Genomic DNA, 19,201 nt, shown 5'->3' on the forward strand with positions numbered 1-19,201 from the left:
ACAATGTGGCAGGACAGCAAGGGGCTTGTTGTTGATGTGGGAACCAAATCCTAACAACAGCTCGTTTCAATGAGGGCACAGGCAGCCGTCTGACGTTGATGATGTTGAGTGACTGCTGACCTTGTTTTTAGCGTCAGCTGATATCGACTGGAGCTGTGCCAGTTTGCACCAGTTGAAAGTCTGTCTCCTAATGGTAGTGATTATTCTGATTTTTTCAGCAGCACTGAGAAAGTTGCAGCTGCTGCTCTTCACATCTCGGACTTTAATTTGGGGACAATTGGTTCTTCTGGTGTTATTCTAGGGGACTCTGTGAGATGAAACTCTCTCCTTCTTCTGCATCAATCCTTTTTTCCCCTTTTTATTTTGTATGAAGAGATATTGCTCAAGCGTACCACGGAATGAAAGCCATAAAGCTATAAATTACACCTCGGTTAGGTCCACAATATGTTACCAATTACATCTGCTTTATTATTCGCGTCCAGGGGGAAAACATACATCAAGCCAACCCTGCTCTCTGGAAAGGTGGGTTCTGTACTAAAAAGAACACCATGACTCTTCCTAATCTATGGGATTAATCTATGGGAAAACAAACACAGCTCCAGTTTACTCACATACGGCATTGGTACCCAGGATGACAGGTTGAGTGATATTGATGTGGCTCTATGAGTTTGCTGCATGCTTCAGCATTTGCGGCAACCTCGTTGCCCCACAGAGAGGAGGGATGAGAGAAAGCACTTACAGGGCAGGGACCTTGGGAACTGCTGCCTAGTGGGTTGGAGTGGGAGTAATTCATACGAATCGCAGCAAACAGCATCCAGAATTGAGTGCGCTTGCCTGACTGTGTCAGCCAGCTTTGGCAGCATGCACTAATGTTTGTGTTTGCTGGTATGAGTGTGTATGTATATGAGAGTGTATGTGTGCATATGGATTCCATACCATCTTCAGAAGAATACAGGCTAGTGGAGAATGGCCTTATTTTATGAAAGGGAGCTGACAGTTTGGTACTCTCAAGTCCCGATGTGCATTACCAAGTTTGTTGTGTTTTTGTTGCAGAAGCATTAATTCAGCTTTTAACTTGTTAAAGTTGCAAACAAGTCAAGGCTATGTTTGTGCTTAATAATTCAGCAACAATGCCAGCTCAGCATATTGTCTTTTTCTTCCCCAGTCATTCTGGTTTATTAAAAAGAAACAGTGGCAGCAGACAGAAGGGTGGTTGTTTTGCTGTTCGTGGTGAACCCCGATGAAGGGGTGATGCTGGAGCAGAGGAAGCGCTCTTCCCGCTGTGCCATCATGGTTGGGTGGCTCCATGGGGGCAGTGGGGATGGTCATGGGGACCCCATCCTCATCCCTGGGCAACCTGATCTAGCTGTGGATGTCCCTGTTCATTGCAGGGGAGTTGGACTAGATGTCCTTTAAAGGTCCCTTCCAACTCTAAGGATTCCGTGATTCTGTGATGCAGAGCATGCCTTTCTGCTTTAACTGCAGCCAGGCACTGGCTTCTTCCCTAGGAATCCCCACAGATGTGTGCAGTTCTTGATAACTTTGCCCCAGCAGCCCCATCCCTGCCCTGGGAAGGGAGAGCTGGCTGCAGGTCAGGTCTTAAACATCCTCTTCTCTGTGGAGCACCTTCTGAATAGGAGAGTTTTCTGTTTCAGTGGAATGTTACCCAGATCTTTCAGTAGGATTGTCTCGATGCTTTATTTTGACTTTGATTATGAGGTGGTGGGTTTCTTTTTCCTATTTTTTTTTTTTGAATAAAGGTGTAGAAGATTATTAGCTCTCACAGAGCCAAAGAAACTTGCAGTAAAATAGGTTATTTTCTTTTCTTAAAAATGAAATGGTCCTGATTCCTCCGCAAGCTAATTTGCACCTTGTATTGTTAACAGTACTGCTCACTTCCAGGGGATCTGCTTTCCAGTGATGCTGTTGTCACTATGCATAAGAATAGATTAACATAATTTTGTAAATCTGAGACAACTGAGAGCGCGTGGTAGAGATCATGTTGTCTAACTCAGTCGTCAGTGTCACTGAGCAGAAACAAGCACTGGACACGATTCCCACACACAGACTTGGCAAGCAACCTGGGACATCATCTGTGGCTTCTGTCCTGGCTCCTCAGCTTTGCCAGCACACCTCCATTTGTCACGGTGTGTCCTCTTCCGGTCCCATCCTGGCTCTCCGCAAGCCAGAAGCTACTTAGTGGCTTTATGGGAGTAAACAGATGTCTTAAGTCAGATCCACCAAACAGTTTAATACAGAAGGAGCCTGAGGATTTGAGATTTGGCCTCCGTAGGCAGAATACTTTGCAGTATTTTACATCAGTAAAAGAGATGTAGATATATTCCTGGAGACAATGGGAATAGGAGTCTCCTTAGGCAAAGGAGGAAAAAAATAACATTTATGTTCTCATTATTAAAAATGGGAAGAGGCGGAGCAGGAGAGCGGAATTCTTGGTGTTTGCTAGTACGGTTCAGTTGGGAGTAATGATTTATTTTAGAGCATAATATTTTATTTGTGATGAATACATATTCTGGAAGAATTTCATTTGTGTGCATGTGTTTCATCTGAAATCTGTATCCCATTCTCCCTTATTGCCACTGTACAAATGAAAAAAAGATGGGAAAAGCATATTGACACTGGATTCACTCTGATATTTTATTGCAGGTATGGCCTCGCATGTGCAAGTTTTCTCTCCTCACACCCTTCAGTCAAGTGCCTTCTGTAGCGTGAAGAAACTGAAAGTAGAGCCGAGTTCGAACTGGGATATGACTGGGTACGGCACACACAGCAAAGTCTACAGCCAGAGCAAGAACGTACAGTCCTCCCAAGCAGCCGCCGCAGCCGCCGTCAACGCCTCCCTCCAGATCCCCAATCCAAGCATCCCTTACGAACAGACCATCATCTTCCCAGCAAGCACAGGGCACATCGTGGTGACGTCCGCCAACAGCACTTCTGGTGTGGTGGCAGTGTCTGGGCAAACACTGGGCGGGCCACACAACCTGATGCGTCGCAGCACTGTGAGCCTTCTGGACACCTACCAAAAATGTGGACTTAAGCGGAAGAGTGAGGAGATTGAGAACACAAGCAGCGTGCAGATCATCGAAGAGCATCCACCAATGATTCAGAACAATGCCAGTGGGGCCACCGTAGCCACCGCCACCACCTCCACGGCCACCTCCAAAAACAGTGGCTCCAACAGCGAAGGGGATTACCAGCTGGTGCAACATGAGGTGCTCTGTTCCATGACCAACACTTATGAAGTGTTAGAGTTTCTTGGCCGGGGAACCTTCGGACAAGTAGTCAAATGCTGGAAACGTGGCACTAATGAGATTGTGGCCATCAAGATCCTAAAGAACCATCCTTCCTATGCCCGGCAAGGCCAGATTGAAGTGAGCATCCTGGCTCGGCTGAGCACAGAAAGTGCGGATGACTACAACTTTGTCCGCGCGTATGAGTGCTTCCAGCACAAGAATCACACGTGCTTGGTCTTTGAAATGTTAGAGCAGAACCTCTATGATTTCCTAAAACAAAACAAATTCAGTCCCTTGCCCCTTAAGTACATTCGACCAATTCTCCAGCAGGTAGCAACAGCCCTAATGAAGTTGAAAAGCTTGGGACTGATTCATGCTGATCTTAAACCTGAGAACATCATGTTGGTAGATCCATCCCGACAGCCATATAGGGTCAAGGTCATAGACTTCGGTTCAGCTAGCCATGTGTCTAAAGCTGTGTGTTCTACCTACCTTCAATCCAGATATTACAGGTAAGACACTGGGCTCAAGTCACATTACTTGGAGAAGTATTTTACCTACAGGAATTTTCCTTCATTGCTGTAAATGAATGAGAGTCATCCCTTAATCCTAGACTGGAACGGGTCTTAGAAATGTTTGCTGGTTATAAGAGAAAATGGTATCATTAGCTCTCGGAGTTTATTTGCAATGAAAACTATTGTCAATTTGTAAATAACCATAAAATATTGACTGCTGCAAAAAAAGAATTTGTGAGTTACAATTTAGACAGCCTTCTGGTGTTGTCTGCACTTCCTTCTCTCTGTTTCCAGAAGAGGTACTTGATATGGAGAGTTCACATTTTCTTTCCAAGTCAGTGCAAGTAGGTTCTTGGTTTCAGGAAGACCTTAAGTGAAACAATGTATACATTGGCTATATCTTCCAGCCTTTGTTGATCGGTGAAACCAGGGATTTTACAAAAACAAGGTTGTCCCACAGGAAGGCAACTGTATGGGTGCAGACAATGCTTTGTCAAGGAGTAGTTTCCACACAGGCTGTGAAACTTACTGGAGTCAGTGGGATGGTTCTTGTTGGCTCCCATCAGCTCTGCTTCAGGCAGCCTGGCAGGGCTGAGCACACTTTTCTCTATGTGGGAAGTTGTTGGTAAGGATGAATGACTATTGTCAGCAGTCTAGAGTTGGACTGAGAACCTATCAGAGACTGCTGATTCCCACTTAGAGTGATTTTAACTACAGGTATGTCATGTGCTTGGATGGAGTTTCTGAGCTCTGTATAGGTGCGCTCAAAGCAAAATGTGTGAATGAGCTATACCTCCTTTGTTCTATAAAACAGTTTCAGCCACTTCTGATAACCCCAGAAATTGATCTGCTCGCATCTTGACTCCAAGACACTCCCTCCATAGATATTCTCCTCAGACCTTCTCTTCAGTACCACTCAGCTTGGTTCAGCATCCTAAGGACTAAGAAAGCAGTTCTACTGCTAGCTCAGCCATATGTGGGGGGAAATAGAAGAAAAAAAGCATTTGTCTTTAGAGGATGGCTGAACTTAGAAATTCTCAGACCCTGTTTTTGTTATTGTAATTGTGTGAAACAGGGGTAAGAGGGAAAATGTCATCTTTCTTGATGACTGATTTAATGAAAATTTGTCTGGTCATTGTGCACAGCTCCTTAGCTGGGTTACAGAAAAGCAGGATAGTTGGTCTGTTTGTAAATAGGACAGAAATCTGTTTTATACATGGAGAGGATTTGGAAAAAAAAATAGCCTGAGCTGATATCCGACCCTTTTCCTACTTCATAAACATCCCAGTGGCAGAGCACTCCATAGCTGGGAACTTGGGAAGAGTTAATTTGCACAGGAACAGGATCTTTGACAATGTAGCACTGCAGCAGCTGATTTTTATCTGCTTGTCCTTTGCTCTGAAGGAGGCCAGAAAAAAATCCCCAACCCCAGTTTGTACCTCCGAAGAGGCTTATTAAATGAAATATTCTACCTGATGACAGTCCCATCCTCCAGGACAGACATGTTTCTGTGGTAAATATGCTAAAGCTTTTAGGGTTGAAATTACCTGGCAGACTAGTAGGAAAAAAAAAAGATAATACAGGCATTTTGTTGTTGAGTTATCTGTGATTCTGCATTAGCAGCCTAGGTCCCAAGCTGAAAGACAGAAGGGGCAGCCAAAATGAAATATGTGACAGAAAGCAGAAATGAAAGAGAAAAATGGTTCATTCTCAGTGACAAACAAGGAATATTTTTGTGGCAGTCTCTGGGGAGGAAAAGGCTTGATAAAATTTGCTTTTTGTATTTTAAATGTTATTCCTGCCCGGTCTGAAGTTGCAGCTTCTTGGATAATAAGTTCTGTCTGTCTAATTCCACTCTTTTTTTTTTTTCCTGTGCCTCAGTTGTTGGGAGGAGGGGAAAAGGGGCGGCAACTCAGTGGGAAAAAAAGTTAAAAAAGGAAAAAGAAAAATCTTGTTGGGATGAATTAGCTCAGCAGGGGGCTGCTGATGAAGCTAAATTCAAGTCATGAGGAAAATTTATATTCTTCTTCATTTTCTGATGGGGAAAAATATAGCATAGAATAAAGAACTGTTCTACTCCAAAGAAAAGGAGCTTTCATGCTAGGGGAAACGCAGGACTTTATAAAGATTTCATGTGTCTTCCATTTAATTTACACTTGTTTTGCGCACTAGAGTATGAAAGACAAGGGGATGACTTCCAGAAATGGCACATTTAAGCTGAATGTGAAGGAAAAGCTTCATGAGAGTAAAACCTCTTAGATTCTAAGCAGGCATGCCAGAGAAGAGACTTGCACATTTACTACAGGACTAGGCAGAGCACTAGGGAATATAACTGAGGTTGGTTCTCAGCTGGAGGAGATGTTTTATTATGGGCTTTTGGGAGCAATTCCCCGATTGTCCCACATATCCCCATATATTAGTAACAACTTTTTCTTTCCTCATTTTTTTTTTTAACACTACTCTCAAGAATGTGATGGCCAGTCCTTCCAAATCAGGAAGTTCTGTGGGACCCTGATAACTCTTATGGCAGTAGAAGACATTCTCTGTTCCTATAAGTAATAGGCGTACTTCCTTCTCCCAGATGTGGAAGAGAGAACTGACTTTAAATAAACTTTCTGTTCTTTCTTGACCATAATCTACATGGCCCAGCATAAGCTAAAACAGTCCCAGGGCTGCTCTCTCTTTTGCTCACAGATTGTACATGAGTCATTTGCTGTTGCCGCCAGGTAACGTGCTCTGCAGATAAGCTGAGTCTTGCTGTCAGATTTCCTGTGAGCAGAGTGGTGGGGAGACGTTGTGTTGCACTGCCAGAGCAGCATGAGAGCCCTCTCTGGGCTCCAGAGAGGAAACCACGGCTTCCGTGCTCCAGCATCGGAAATACTGCTGTCACATCAGGAATATTTCTATCAGGCGAAGCCAGTTCTCTCCAGGAGAATCATAGTGATGTTGAGGTGGCATTTTAAAACAGAAGGTACCAAAAAAGGCCAGCAGAATGTCTTTATAGTTACTGGCACTTCTCTCCTTTCTCAGAGGATGTGGCTAGATCTGCTGCCCTAATCAGTACTTCGGAGATCTTCTATTTCTCCTGACCCTAGAAGACCTGAAAGTGGCAGACCATGCTGTGCCAGCCCTGCCTGGGATCAGTGGATCCCCGGTGCCTACCCCAGAGCTGTGCTTGGGCTATGTGCCAAGTGCTCCTTGATCCCCAGCACTGAACCTGCACCTATATAAATGAAGGACGTCACGGCCATTTGCAGATTGAAGACTGCAGCTTGTTGCAGCTGAAGGCAGTGGGTTCTCCAGGGACTGAGCTGAAGGTCCAAACTCCTTTAGAAACATCTAATGAAAGAGAGCAAGCCCACAGCAGGCTGCCTGCCAAGGGTGGGATCCTCTTGCTTGCCCACACCCACTGTCCCAACACCTGATGGCCACAGTGTTACATTGCTTGCTTATTTTTGGTTTGCCCCTCAGCTGGAGTCACTGCTGTGTTTTACCCCACAGATGTCTGCATTTCACTAATTAATGTCATAATCACCCTATTTAAGTCTTTTAGAATTTGCAGAGTATTACAGATTGAAAATAATGGCTGTCACCCTTGCACTTGTAAAGGATAAGCGTAGTTTTGGTGCCTCGTTGTCTAGACCTTTGGTATATGGCATGTCTGACCATGGGTTGAGATGTCTGCTATGTATGTAAGTTGCCTTTGATGAAATGTTTGGATAGCAGAGAGTAAAGATGAGTATCAGTTAGAGGAGTTGGGTACCTTTGTTGGTCCCATTTCAGATACTGCAAAAAAATATGCAAGCATGAAGCGTTACGCACATGTTGCGCTTGAGGGGTATGGTGAGTGGGCATGGTAATGATGGGTTGATGGTTGGACTAGGTGGTCTTAGTGGTCTTTTCCAACCATAATGATTCTGTGATGCCATGAAATTGTGAGGCTATGCCAGGTGAGCAGTGGTCTGGAGGAATGCAGGGGCCTGGCTGGCTCTGTCCTCCCTGTCCTGCCTCTTGCATGGTCTTCAGGCCCTGACAGGTATCGGTCCTCCAGCCCTGGCAAGGTGGCTCCCTGAGCAGCATCACATCCTCCTCCCTGTCTGACTCAGAGCACACATAGTTCTGGCTAAAACTGCCCTTCAAGTGAGGCAGTAGTAATGGCAGCAGGGATAGGCCGTGCTCATTAGGTTACTCAGTGAACTGGCATCTGTTAAGTCCTTGTATAACAGTGCTAATGCACTTAAGTTTCAAAATCTTCTGCCATTCTGGACTTGCAAAAACATCTCTATTTTAGGCTTGACTGCTTTTGCAACTGTGGAAGCCTCATTGTTCTGTCAGTTTGCTTCAGTCTTACCTGCAGTATTCACTGCGTTACTGACTCCATTTATCCAGGGCAGCAGCTAGATGGTTTCAGGAGGAAAGTTCCCACTGGGAACTGGAGTGGAGCCACTGGGTTCGACACTGTAGAAAATTATAAACTATACCATTTGAAGCAGTCTTTCACTTCTTTCCCAAGGATGCTGGAGTTCGGATTTGTTTTTTCAGGACCAAAATTCAGCACCAAATTTTTTGGCAAAGCCATCACTGGGATTAATTGAATCTCAGTTTCTTTGTATCCAGACCACCAAGTCTTGGAAGGAAGCAGACACGCAGCTGAAAGGCTTTGGCTTTGTTCCATCTCTGTGATAGCCAGGCCAGGTTGGGTTTTGGTTTTACAGAAGTGAAGGTAATTCTTTGCCAAGTTCCTTTGTGTATAAATCACCCAGAGGGTGATGGTAAACAGGTGGTGTGCCCATGATGCATCCAGCAGAAGGCAAGCACTGTATATTCCAAAATAACTCCCTTTCTAAAGTCTAATTTAAAACAGAAAAGCCTGTAGTTTGGCCTCAACAATCTCTTCCAACCAGAGTGTCCTCAGGGCATTCTTTGGTGAAACCTTACCATTTCCCCAGGCTTTTGCTCTGAACAGGCAGCTGCAGCTGTTCCTCTCCTCTGCCCAAGACAGCGACCTGCCCCTCTGCCATGGGATGCTAGTGGTGCTCGAGAGGAGGTTGCAGCCCCAAAAGGAGTCAGAGCGGCCACCACATTGTTCATTTATTTATCAAGTTATGAAGTAGGCCCAGCTACACACCTCCAAGAGTATCAGTAACAAAATGCTTTTTGCAAGGAATGCAGCCGGGAGGCTTTTCCAAGCTGCTGTCCCCTTTGCCAGTGGCCTGAGGAGATGGAGAAGTTTTGTGCTGCTTCTTTTTGGTTTATCTGTGTCTGAACTGTGAAAAATCCAAAATCTCATTTGAGTGCTAGGCAGCTTCTTTTGTCCCCTTTTCCCTCTCTCAAATTGGTTCCTGTGCAGCAAAGATGGGAGTGACAGCGATGTTTGCTCCTGCAGATCACAGCTTCATTGTGGTGGTGGAAAGGAAGGAACCTGTGTGCCCATAGGCACCATTAGTGGGGGACTAGTGGCAGCCAGAAGCAAGTCTGAGAAGCCAGAAGCGTGAGGTTGGCATCAGCTAGGTAAGGGGTCAGTCCCTGGTGAGTCAAAACCTCTGCCTTACTCCAGAGGAAACACCACAGCTCACAGGCACAAGGAAACAGTTTGCAAAGTCCCTCTGAGCACAAATGAAAAAAAAGACCAAAAATTAAACAAAAATATTTTTGGCTGCCACAGTCCCCATTAGTTGCTGGGGCAGCCAGAGACACTATAAGCACCCTGAAATCTGGGCTCCAGGGCACCTGTTAATCATACCCTGCCCTTCCCACCCTTCTTCTCCCTTGTTTGTTGTTGCTAGAAAGACTAGAAAGACTTAGAAAGAGGAATGTTTGTTTCTGAGGAGCTCTTTGTTTCCAGCTGTTTATCTTCCCCACCTGAAGTTACTACCTCTGTTAGCCACAGATTTGGGAAGGAACAGAACACAGCCATAGGTGTGGGGATGAGCACCAGGAGCAGGTGAGCTGCTGAGCAAAAAACATGGGGAAAAGAAGGTCAATGCAAATGTGCTTCTAAAAGAAGAACTTTTACCCAAGGCTGCCGCTGCAGTTTAAGCGTGTCGCAGCACAGTCCCAGGCCTGGGGCTGAACCCTGAGAGCTGCACTTTCTGGTGTGGAAACAACCCTATATGCTTCAAATGCAGCTCCTGGCACAGCCGTCTACTAATCTTTTTTATTAACCCAGCCTGACCCTGGGCTGATCCCTGCCTTCCCTGCTCTGGCTGCCAGAGGTGGTAGCTGCAAGGGGCTGGGGGGCCCCAGGCTCCATGCTGGAGGTTGCCCACGGCTGCTTTGGGAGTTGGGCTGTTTTGTTTTGTTATTGTCTCCCACTGCTGCGTCTCTCATGTTATCACCGAAACGAGGCTGTCACAGGATTTCCTGCCTTCTATTTTTTTTCTTTCAAGCTGTGAAAGCATATCAAGTCCCTTTTAGGCTGCAGCCTGGTGAAATGATGGGAGAAATCAAGGTTACTCTCCTATTTACTGTACCAGGGCAGGTCTGAAGGAGCTTACAAATGACCAGCTTGTTTTACTTAGAGCTATTTACCTAAGAGAAATCAAAACCCTCATCCTTCAGTGACTGGCTGTAGCACTTGAGGCTCCATCTGTGTGCCACATAAGAGGCTCACTGTCTTCTGGTGAAGACACCTGTGCTCAGACCACAGGCTGGGTACGGTGACACGCTGTTGCTACTGCAGTGGTGCTTGTGAGTGACAGTACAGTCAGCAGGGCTGGAGCAGGGACCATCAGCCATTGGCCTCAGCTGCGTGCATGTATGGCGAAGGCATCCTGTTTGATCTCTGCTCCCTGTTGCTTACTTCTGCAGCTGTGAAGGAGAAAGCACAATGGTCCCACCCTGGGGTACAATTCCCTGTGTCCCTCTGTGCTTGTTTCAGTGCCTGTCGAGGCCGGCACACTGCCGGCTGACAGCAGCGCTGGCTGCTGAGAAGCAGTGAGGTGATGCCCTGTTGGCTTGAGATCAGTGCTCTGAGAGTAAAAATAAGAATTAGTAGCCGAGAGATTCATCATCCACACTTGCGAATCTGAAAAGCGGCATTAGCAACGCAGTTTGCTCAGGATTTCAGGGATGCTTTGCTCAAGTGCCACATGTTTAAATCCTATCAGGCTTCTGCCTCCATAACATCTCCCCTGTACATTTGCTCACTGCAGGCAAGAGATTGGAGTGTGACGCAGAGGAAGCTTACTGAGTACAGTATGGCTATGCAGTCATTAGAGTCATGAGTTTTAGGCCCCTGCACAGTGGGACTGAAAAGCTGATTACACCGAAGAGTATTTTCTGATTGGAAACTGTTTTTGTGCTCTGCTGCTTATTGGCAGAGAGGTTAGGAAAGTGACAGATGATGGCTTCTAAATGAATGAGTCATTACAAGAAGAGAGAAATGACCTGAAGATGCTACAATTGCTAGGGGGCTGTGCATCCCCCAGCATCAGGCCCCTCAATGCTGTCATTTCGGTCCCCAAATCTCATATCTTAACTTGCTGAGGCAATTGCTGCACTGGTGATTCTTCAAGTTAGAATGTAAAGGCTGGTCCTCAGGCAAGGCTTGGGAACTGTCTCCCCCAGGTCACGCGGGGGAAACGCAGTGCCTTTCAAGCAGCTGAGAGTTGTTCTCAGCTCAAACGGCACTAATCTTGTGGCCTGGCTTAAGCTGAGTTACAGCCCTGGATGTTACCTGTAGAAGTAGGAAGGTTAAGAAAAGGTTCTTTTCCTTTTAGGCCAGGTCATAAAAAGGCTATTCTGTGGTACCTTACAAGGGAATAAAAGGAGAAAAGAGGCCTGTATATCTATACTTTGAGAGAGCCTTAGCACTAAGAGGGACAAATAAAAGATAGGGAGGAAGGAATAAAAGAAAAATTTTAAGTAGGAACCTGGAGAGGGAATGGGCAGAGAGAAATCCTCTTACAGAGGATGATTCCTGGAAGTCACTATTCCCTGTGTAAGCAAAGATGTGGGAGGAAAGGAGATGAGGCCTCGCCTTCCTTGCTGTCTGGAAGCTGCAAAACCAGAGATAGCCGATTTCCAACAGAGTGCTGCTTCTGTGGTAGGCTGGAAAACAAACTGTGAGTCTCTGAGTAGCAGCTTGCCCTCTGCCTTCCCCTTTGTCATGGTTTTATGATTTTCAGTTATTGGTACTCCACATCATAACATCATGTAGTGAATGTACCTGGTTCTCAGAAGAGAAGGACTACTACATTCCCCACGGCACTTTGCTTCTCTGTTACCATTTTCCAGCCAGAGGGAAAAGATAAAAGCTCGCAGTATAAAAACTTGCGGATCACGAGACCTCGTCCCTTTTTCCGCGCGTCTCTCGTCTTGGCAGCACCTCGCTCTCCAGCCGTCTTATCGTCGGTAGTAGAGTAAGGCCTACCTTGATTTTGGGACATTCTCTCTCTCTGTATTGGATTTATCAGCTTAAATTGTAATTATATTGTATTATAGTGTGTTGTTTTGCATTCCGATATCTTATTTAGTAAATTAGTTTGTTTCTCCTCAGATTGTTGCCGTTGTTCTTTGCTCTCAGGGCCATCTCCCTACCCTTTTCCCCTTTCCCCTTTTCCTGGGACGTGGGCCTGTGGGTCCCCTGTCCCCTTTGTCATGGAATTGGGCCTAACGCCCGTAAACCGTTGACACCCTTACTGAAGGACAGAAGCAATCCCGTTATTGTTTTACTTGCACAGACACTAGTTATTTTTGCGCTGATGGATTTTGCCTTTATTTTGTTCTGGCTGTACTGGATTGTTGCTTGGTGCATGTTCAGGTCCTGTCCCACCCATCCTTGCATTTGCTGATTTGCATTAGCATTAATCTGTTGTAGCAGACTTTTACCTACTTCACAACTTGTTGTCTCTCATGAAAGGCTCTGCTCGGAGGGTGGTGGTTGTGAGGTTTGACCTGGATTTGACTGAAGTAAGTCTGAATCAAAAATGCTGTGGTTCAAAGATAACTCTTTCTCATGATTTTGGTTTATTGTTTGCTGAGTACTGCCACTCCTAGCTGGTTCCAAGTAGGAGTTCTCAAGCACTAGCATAGTACTGCGGGCCTGATGATATATGTTGTCACTGAGCTTGTACCTTTGCAGAAGGCTTGGAACTGTTTCTGATAACTTCAGTGACGTACTCAGCTACCAAACCCAGGAAGCTCACAGCTGACGTGTCAGGGGATTGGGAAGATCATCTGTTCCAGCAGTTGGTGCTCACACAGAGGCAGACAACCAAAAGTTAGCAACTTTTCAGTTACCTTGGTAATAGAATGGTACTGTACAGTGTGGTACTGTAGCAAACTGGTGGCTTATGCTTTAACTGGAGGTCTTACAGTGAGCTCAGTGGTGCTCATAGTGCTGAACAATGCTGTGTCTTCTCTTTGTCCTCTCCAGTCTATCTGCAGGTGACTGTTGCCCTTTACCACATGCAGTGTTCCCACAAGCCGGGTGTTGTGTTTACAGCATCTCACGCACAAAGATTTTTGTATCTGAGGCCCTCAAACAAAAGGTTAAGGGAGGGTTCACTGGTACACATGACTGCAAGGGCAGCACACATGTCTATATTGTAGCTGGGGCACAGAAGGAGAGCTGATGACCTTCCTTGTACACGGCGTGGTTGGAATTCATGCTTCAACTAGTTGCTTCCATGCGGAGCCGTGTGCTTGAAAGAGAGAGCAGGGTGGTAGGCGTGGAAGTGGGATCTGATGTCTTAGGCAAAATACATGGAGGCTTTTTTTTCTCTAACGAATATTTTACTTGCCAGTGGGAGGCTGCAAACAGGAGAATCATCCAAGAGGAAAATGGAGTATCTCCCTGACTCTCAAAACAATATTAAAAGGGGCAGATGAAATCTGAAAGATAAACAGATTCAGCTGAGGCTAGCTGAATTTCCTGGTTACTACACTAAAATGTTAATGATGAAATACTGCCAGATGATTTCAGTGGGTGCAAGGAAATGATGGTGATGGCCTGTATCAAAAAAAACCTAGCTTACTGTAGAGGTCTCATACACCTAGCTGTCAAAAATATGGTTCCTGCTGTTGTTAGCAACTTAAATCAGTGGACTGGATTCTGGAGGGTTGCTTGAGTACAAATGAAATGTTGCTGTTCCTGTAAAGCTCTTCTAGACTCTCATTTGATAACCTATCTCCTCATAGCAGGTGTGTGAGGGACCAAGGAAGGGAAAGGTAGAGTGGGCTGGAGTTTGGGTAGCTATGCTGATACATGTATGGAGATGTCAGCTTCAAACGTGTTCCTTTGTAAGTGAGGTCAAGATAGAGCTTGATGTGTGAGATACATAATGTGCGAGAGAAAGAAGGACATGTTAACTGGGTTGGAAGATAACATTCTGTCTTTTCAATGGGTTCTTGTTATTGTCACCAATGTTGCTTTCAGAAAAAAAAATGTTGAAATTATTTTTTTTCTTTATTGTTTAGCTCTTGCTCTCAGCTTTGTTACGGCCACAAAGAGAAGATAAAAATGGATTGGCACAAAGTTGGGTTTCCTGTATTGTTTAGAGACAGGTTTAGAGTTGTATTTTTCAGCCCTTAGCACTTTAATAGGATCTGTTCTTCATTTTGAAAATAGCAATAAAAGAGCAAAGAACACAAGAAAACACAATCTCTCTCTCTTTTTTTTTTTTTAAATGAAATTGTCAATGTTAGTCTGAACTTTGCCTCTGATCTGTCTGAAGTCTCTGAACTGTGCAGCTGGAAGAAAGCAGATACAAAAGGCAGGGAGAATGTCCATGTGCCTGGCTACTTCAGAAGGTAATAAAAAGCCCACAAATTCTTACTTGATTTTAATCCGTATATTTATGTCTATAAAAATCCATTGGGAATAAACTTTAAACATTTATGATGGATTTAGAGAACTATCTTTCAGCACCAGTAGCTATGATCTAGCAAAAAAACCTAAATTTAAGCTTCAGTGAATTGCCCGCTTGGCTTCCAAAGGCATGAGTAGCATTAAAGCATGATCTGAACTGGTGCTCAGATGAGGAATGATGGTCACAGGTTCCTGTGTGGCAATCAGGGGCATTGTGCGTGCAGAAGGAGGTAGCTCAACTTGTAGAAGAAGGATCATTCTGCTGCATTTGGCAGCATGGTCTTGTAACACAGTTGACAGCTCTGGACTTCAGCAATGGGTGTCCTGCTGTGAGGTTCTTGAATGAGCTTGAGCCTTCATCCTCAGAGAGCTAAATAGATCTTGCCCGTAGCTGGGGAACTGCAGCAGTGCTTGTTCCACCTGTAAGTGGTCAGGGCATTTTCCGAGCAACCTCAATGCCCTTCTCAGGCTCTGAAGGGCAGCCAAAATAAAAGTTGCAGAGAAGCAGCAGAAGCAAACCCAGAGAATGAGAGACTGGTCCAGATGAAAGCATTGGATGGCAAAGGCTAGAGTTGCTTGAGGCAGCTGATACAGCCATGTGGACTGCTTCTCTCAGCCCAATTCTGCAGTGTGGTCTTAGGTGGGATTTGGAGAGATTCGTTTTCAGCTCAGATTCTGTGCTTTTGAGCAGCCCTGAAGCTCTAGCTTCTAGACAAGCTCATAGCATTTACTTTAGCCTGCAGCTACAGTAACTGATTACTGCCCTCAAAATGGCATTTTAAGTAATGCAAGAATCCAGTGTGCAGCATATAACTCTGGTCCTCAGTTTTGCAAAGGGGATGCCACTGCAGCCCTGACAGTACAGGAAAAAAAGAAAGCTGCTTGTTTTTCCTGCAGAAAACGCACCTGATTTTCTGTCTCACACAATTCAAGTAGAGTGGTGAGCGAAGACCAAATAGTTAGCAACCTTCTGTATGGCAGGGGGTCAGAAATAGATGACTTTTAAAGTCACATCCAACATAAGCCATTCTATGATGGCGGAGAACTGGAGGAGCAGGGAGGCTTGCAAATGCTGATTGAAGTCTTCCGAGCCATTGGTACACTCAGGCAGCTTACAAAGTAGCCACTTTTGTTGCACCTCCCCCAGTCTTTTGCCTCCTGTCAGGTGCCTCATTTTCCTCCTCAGAGGGATCCAAATTGTTGGATGTTTCCATTCCGTGCTAGAAATAATGTGTTTTCTTTATATATTACTTGCCTTGTTGGTTTAAGGTTATGCTTCAGGCTGTGCTGTATTGTCAGACTTGCTGCCATTGTTTTCTGTCAGTGTGGTCAGGCACCGGGGAACTGGAAATGTTGGCCATGCTCTTGGTTACACGCAGCTCCATAGTGTGCCATAGCTTTGGCAAGCTGCGTGGTGTGGTGGCATCTAGCTGGCTTTAGCAGCAGGGAGAGAGGCCCAAGGCACTGCAGAACTATAGTGGGGTGGAAAGGGCAGGAGATGGTTGTGGTTGCTGCAAGGCTGGATGCTGGTGGGAGACTTTAGGACAAGGCCTTGACTGACCAGGAGCTTAAAGGCTCTGTTGTCCATATGATGCGGCACAGGCCCACAACAGTGCATAATTAGTAATCATACTAAACCTCTTTACGTAACTAGGGAATGTCTGACAGTGTTAGTAGGTGGTTTCTCAACACCAAGGCATGTTACAGCTAACCAGCTGGGACCAATTAAGAAAGCCTCACTGGCGCTAGCAAGCACTTGCCTGCTCAGGTTGTGGGACTGAAGCTGAAGAGATGAGTGACTGCTCCGTGACGCGGCCTGGTAGCACATGGCACCTGACTGAAGCATAGCCACCATTGTTTGCTGGCCACCATCAAGCTGTGGCTCCCTACATCGGAGCTGTCTGTAGCTCCTGTTCCCAGATTTGGGTGGAGTGCCCCTCGCTGCTGTGGCGGCAGCACCCCTATGTCCCCAGGGCTTACTTGGCTGCCCGCTGTGAGAGTCCCCAGTCACTGATGTCACTACATGAAGATATCAAGAGTGTGCAAATAAAAACATAAAATGAAGCAAAAGACTAAGTGGCACTGCACGAAAGCTGGGGGGGGGGAACACTGAATCATTGTCCAAAAGGTGCAGCCATTAGAGAATAATAACAGTTTTTGTCTGCAGTGCAGCTGGGGCCACAGTTGCAGAAGGAAGGTCCTCGGTGACCTGTGCAATGGCTCTGTTTGTTTAATGTGTGAAAACAAAGAACTGAAAAGCAGACAGGGCCCTTGCAGATACTCAGCACTGCTGTCTCAGTGCCTGTGTCTGTACCCTCTCTTGCTGTGTGTTTTCATGCTCCAAATCAACTAATTGCAGCTACATGCTCTTGGATGCCTTTGGTTTTGCATTTCCTTCTCTGTACTGAGGTATTCTCTAGTTGAATTACTATTTTTGTAATTTAGAAACTGCAACAAATAATGTGAAGTCAAACTGTTACTATTTCATGGTCTGTTTCTGTAACTGTCCTTCAGAAGGAGCTCGTAGTAATGACATTATTCCCGCCCCTCCACTCTGACCCCAGTCTTTTTCTATCCATTTAGCAAATACTGCAGCTTGCTCTGTTTTTAATGGGTGGGAATCAATGTGGCTTTTTAAAATTGGATTCTCTCTGCCTGCACAAACAAAATCAATGGTGTTATTGAGCATGTGCAGGGCTGTGTGAACAGGAGCGAGCCAGCAGTTTGCTCGGTGAGGAAGGGGCAAAGCTAGTGACTCACACTGGGAGGATCGCTCTTTATTTCTCTGTGATTTTGGTAAGGGCTGATGAGCAGCTCAGCACTTCTTAGAAAGTAGGGTCTAGGGAGCACTTTTCATCAGATGAATAAGATTTTTAAGGTGGTCAGTGTGCTGCTCTACTGTGGGCTAAAACCAGAGTAGTTTGAATGCCAGTAGGAGGTCTGAACATCCCAGCAAAATTAGATTTGATCTGAACTGTGCTTTAGTTTGGTATCACTTTAAAAGTGGGTTTTCCCCACCTCATTTTGCTCCTGCTGTGGCCTGGTCAGAGACCTCTGGTCTCAGAGCTGAGTTTCAGAGGGAGGTATAGCATCAAGGATGAGTTCTTGCCTTGCTGAAGTGAAGTGTTTGTATGCAAACAAAAGGGATGGGGAATTTGTGCACCCGTGTTATTTTCTTTTGTGGGGGATTGAGTTTACTGATGCTGAGCTGTCTGGGGAACTCAGAATTGTTCATGGCCTTGGGAGATTGGGGAAGGGCAGATTACAGATGGATGGGTTTTATTTTTTGTACTTCTTCAGGGATAATCTTCAGATTTAATGTGAGCAGGGTTTTATTGTATGGTGTAGGAGGGATGGACTCTTCCAGCATGTTCTCTTGGAGACATCAGCGTCATCTGTAAGCTCTGCTTTACAGCACTGTGGTAGATGGTTTAGGAAATGTATTAAATCATAATGTGGAGAATATTTTCAATTAAAACTAGGAGGAGTATTACAATACATGAAAGACCTTGCACTCACTGGCCTTAAGAGTCTACCAGCCACTGCCTTGGGCTGCGTTGGCAGGACAAAGAGCATACACGGGAAGGAAGTTTGAAATTCATTCCTTGTTGAAGCTTGACCTCTCTGTGCAAACTACCAGCACAGCAAGAGTATTTGTCTTCCAGGAATTAAGCTGATACTACCAGCCCTGTTAGACAGGATGCCAACAGCCTTCCAGCTGTAGCCAGTTTCAGACACCACTGATACGGGTCAGATTCAAACCAGGGACTTTAGTTTTATGTGAAAGACTCCAGAACCTTTTATCAACCTGCAGGGCCATTCAGTCATTTCACATAAATGCACATGCCAACGCTTATTTTGAACACTGCTTTGTTGGAGCACAGCGAGCTCAGTGTTTTGAATGAGAGCAGAAATTTCTGGCTGACAGAATGGGTTTTCTAGTGTTCCTGTCAGCTGAGAAGCTCTGGGTCCTGAAAAAGAAGGAGTGGCAAGAAGGGGACTTTCCTAAAGAAAGGCATGCTTGTTCGGTGTCCATGGCCAAACAGGGTTAGCTTTAAGATGCTGTCAGCTTTGAGGATGGAGCGCTGGTGAATGGAAAGGAAGAGCTCTGTTTATGGTGGTTTCATGCCTCTGTAGCCAGGAGGAAAACTTGAGCTGGTCTATGGTTCCTGACAATGACTTCCAATGGGATGCTCATCATGGATTTTGTCCTGTGACTTTCTGGGTAAATCTTCTGATTTTTTTGTTTTTGTTTTTGGACCCTCTTCAGTTCTCTTGATTTCTAAGTGCTAAAAATCTCAGTCACCACTGGGTTTCACTTGCATGTGATGTGGGCAAGTTCCTAGCAAACAAGAAAATTAACTTCCTAGTGTCCCAGTTTGAGTAAGAATTTCTTTATGACCATCATTTAATTATGTGATTGTGACTGGCCTGGACAAATGAGACAGTTTCGGTATCCTGTAATCGGTATGGCTCATCCATGCATACATGAGGAAGTATGTAGAGTAGCTATAAATAATGCAAGAATCATGTCTCAGTACAGTGGTTGGTATGTGTATGTACATACCAATAGACGTGATTCTTCATTGTGCAGGCACTGTTTTATCCAAGCAAGAAGCTTG

At 45.3% G+C, this 19,201-nt stretch overlaps 1 protein-coding gene across 6 annotated transcripts in view; it reads left to right on the plus strand.

The window, feature by feature from the left end:
- HIPK2 (homeodomain interacting protein kinase 2) overlaps positions 1 to 19,201 on the plus strand; it is a 131,863-nt gene that overhangs the window by 36,992 nt on the left and 75,670 nt on the right. For all 6 annotated transcript variants that reach the window (XM_021387824.1, XM_021387837.1, XM_021387848.1 and 3 more), the window contains one exon: positions 2,665 to 3,763. In XM_021387824.1, the coding sequence (XP_021243499.1) occupies positions 2,665 to 3,763 (1,099 nt within the window). The remainder of the gene's footprint in view (positions 1 to 2,664; positions 3,764 to 19,201) is intronic.

The sequence above is a fragment of the Numida meleagris genome, chromosome 1, assembly GCF_002078875.1.
Source record: "Numida meleagris isolate 19003 breed g44 Domestic line chromosome 1, NumMel1.0, whole genome shotgun sequence".
Lineage (NCBI taxonomy): Eukaryota > Metazoa > Chordata > Aves > Galliformes > Numididae > Numida > Numida meleagris.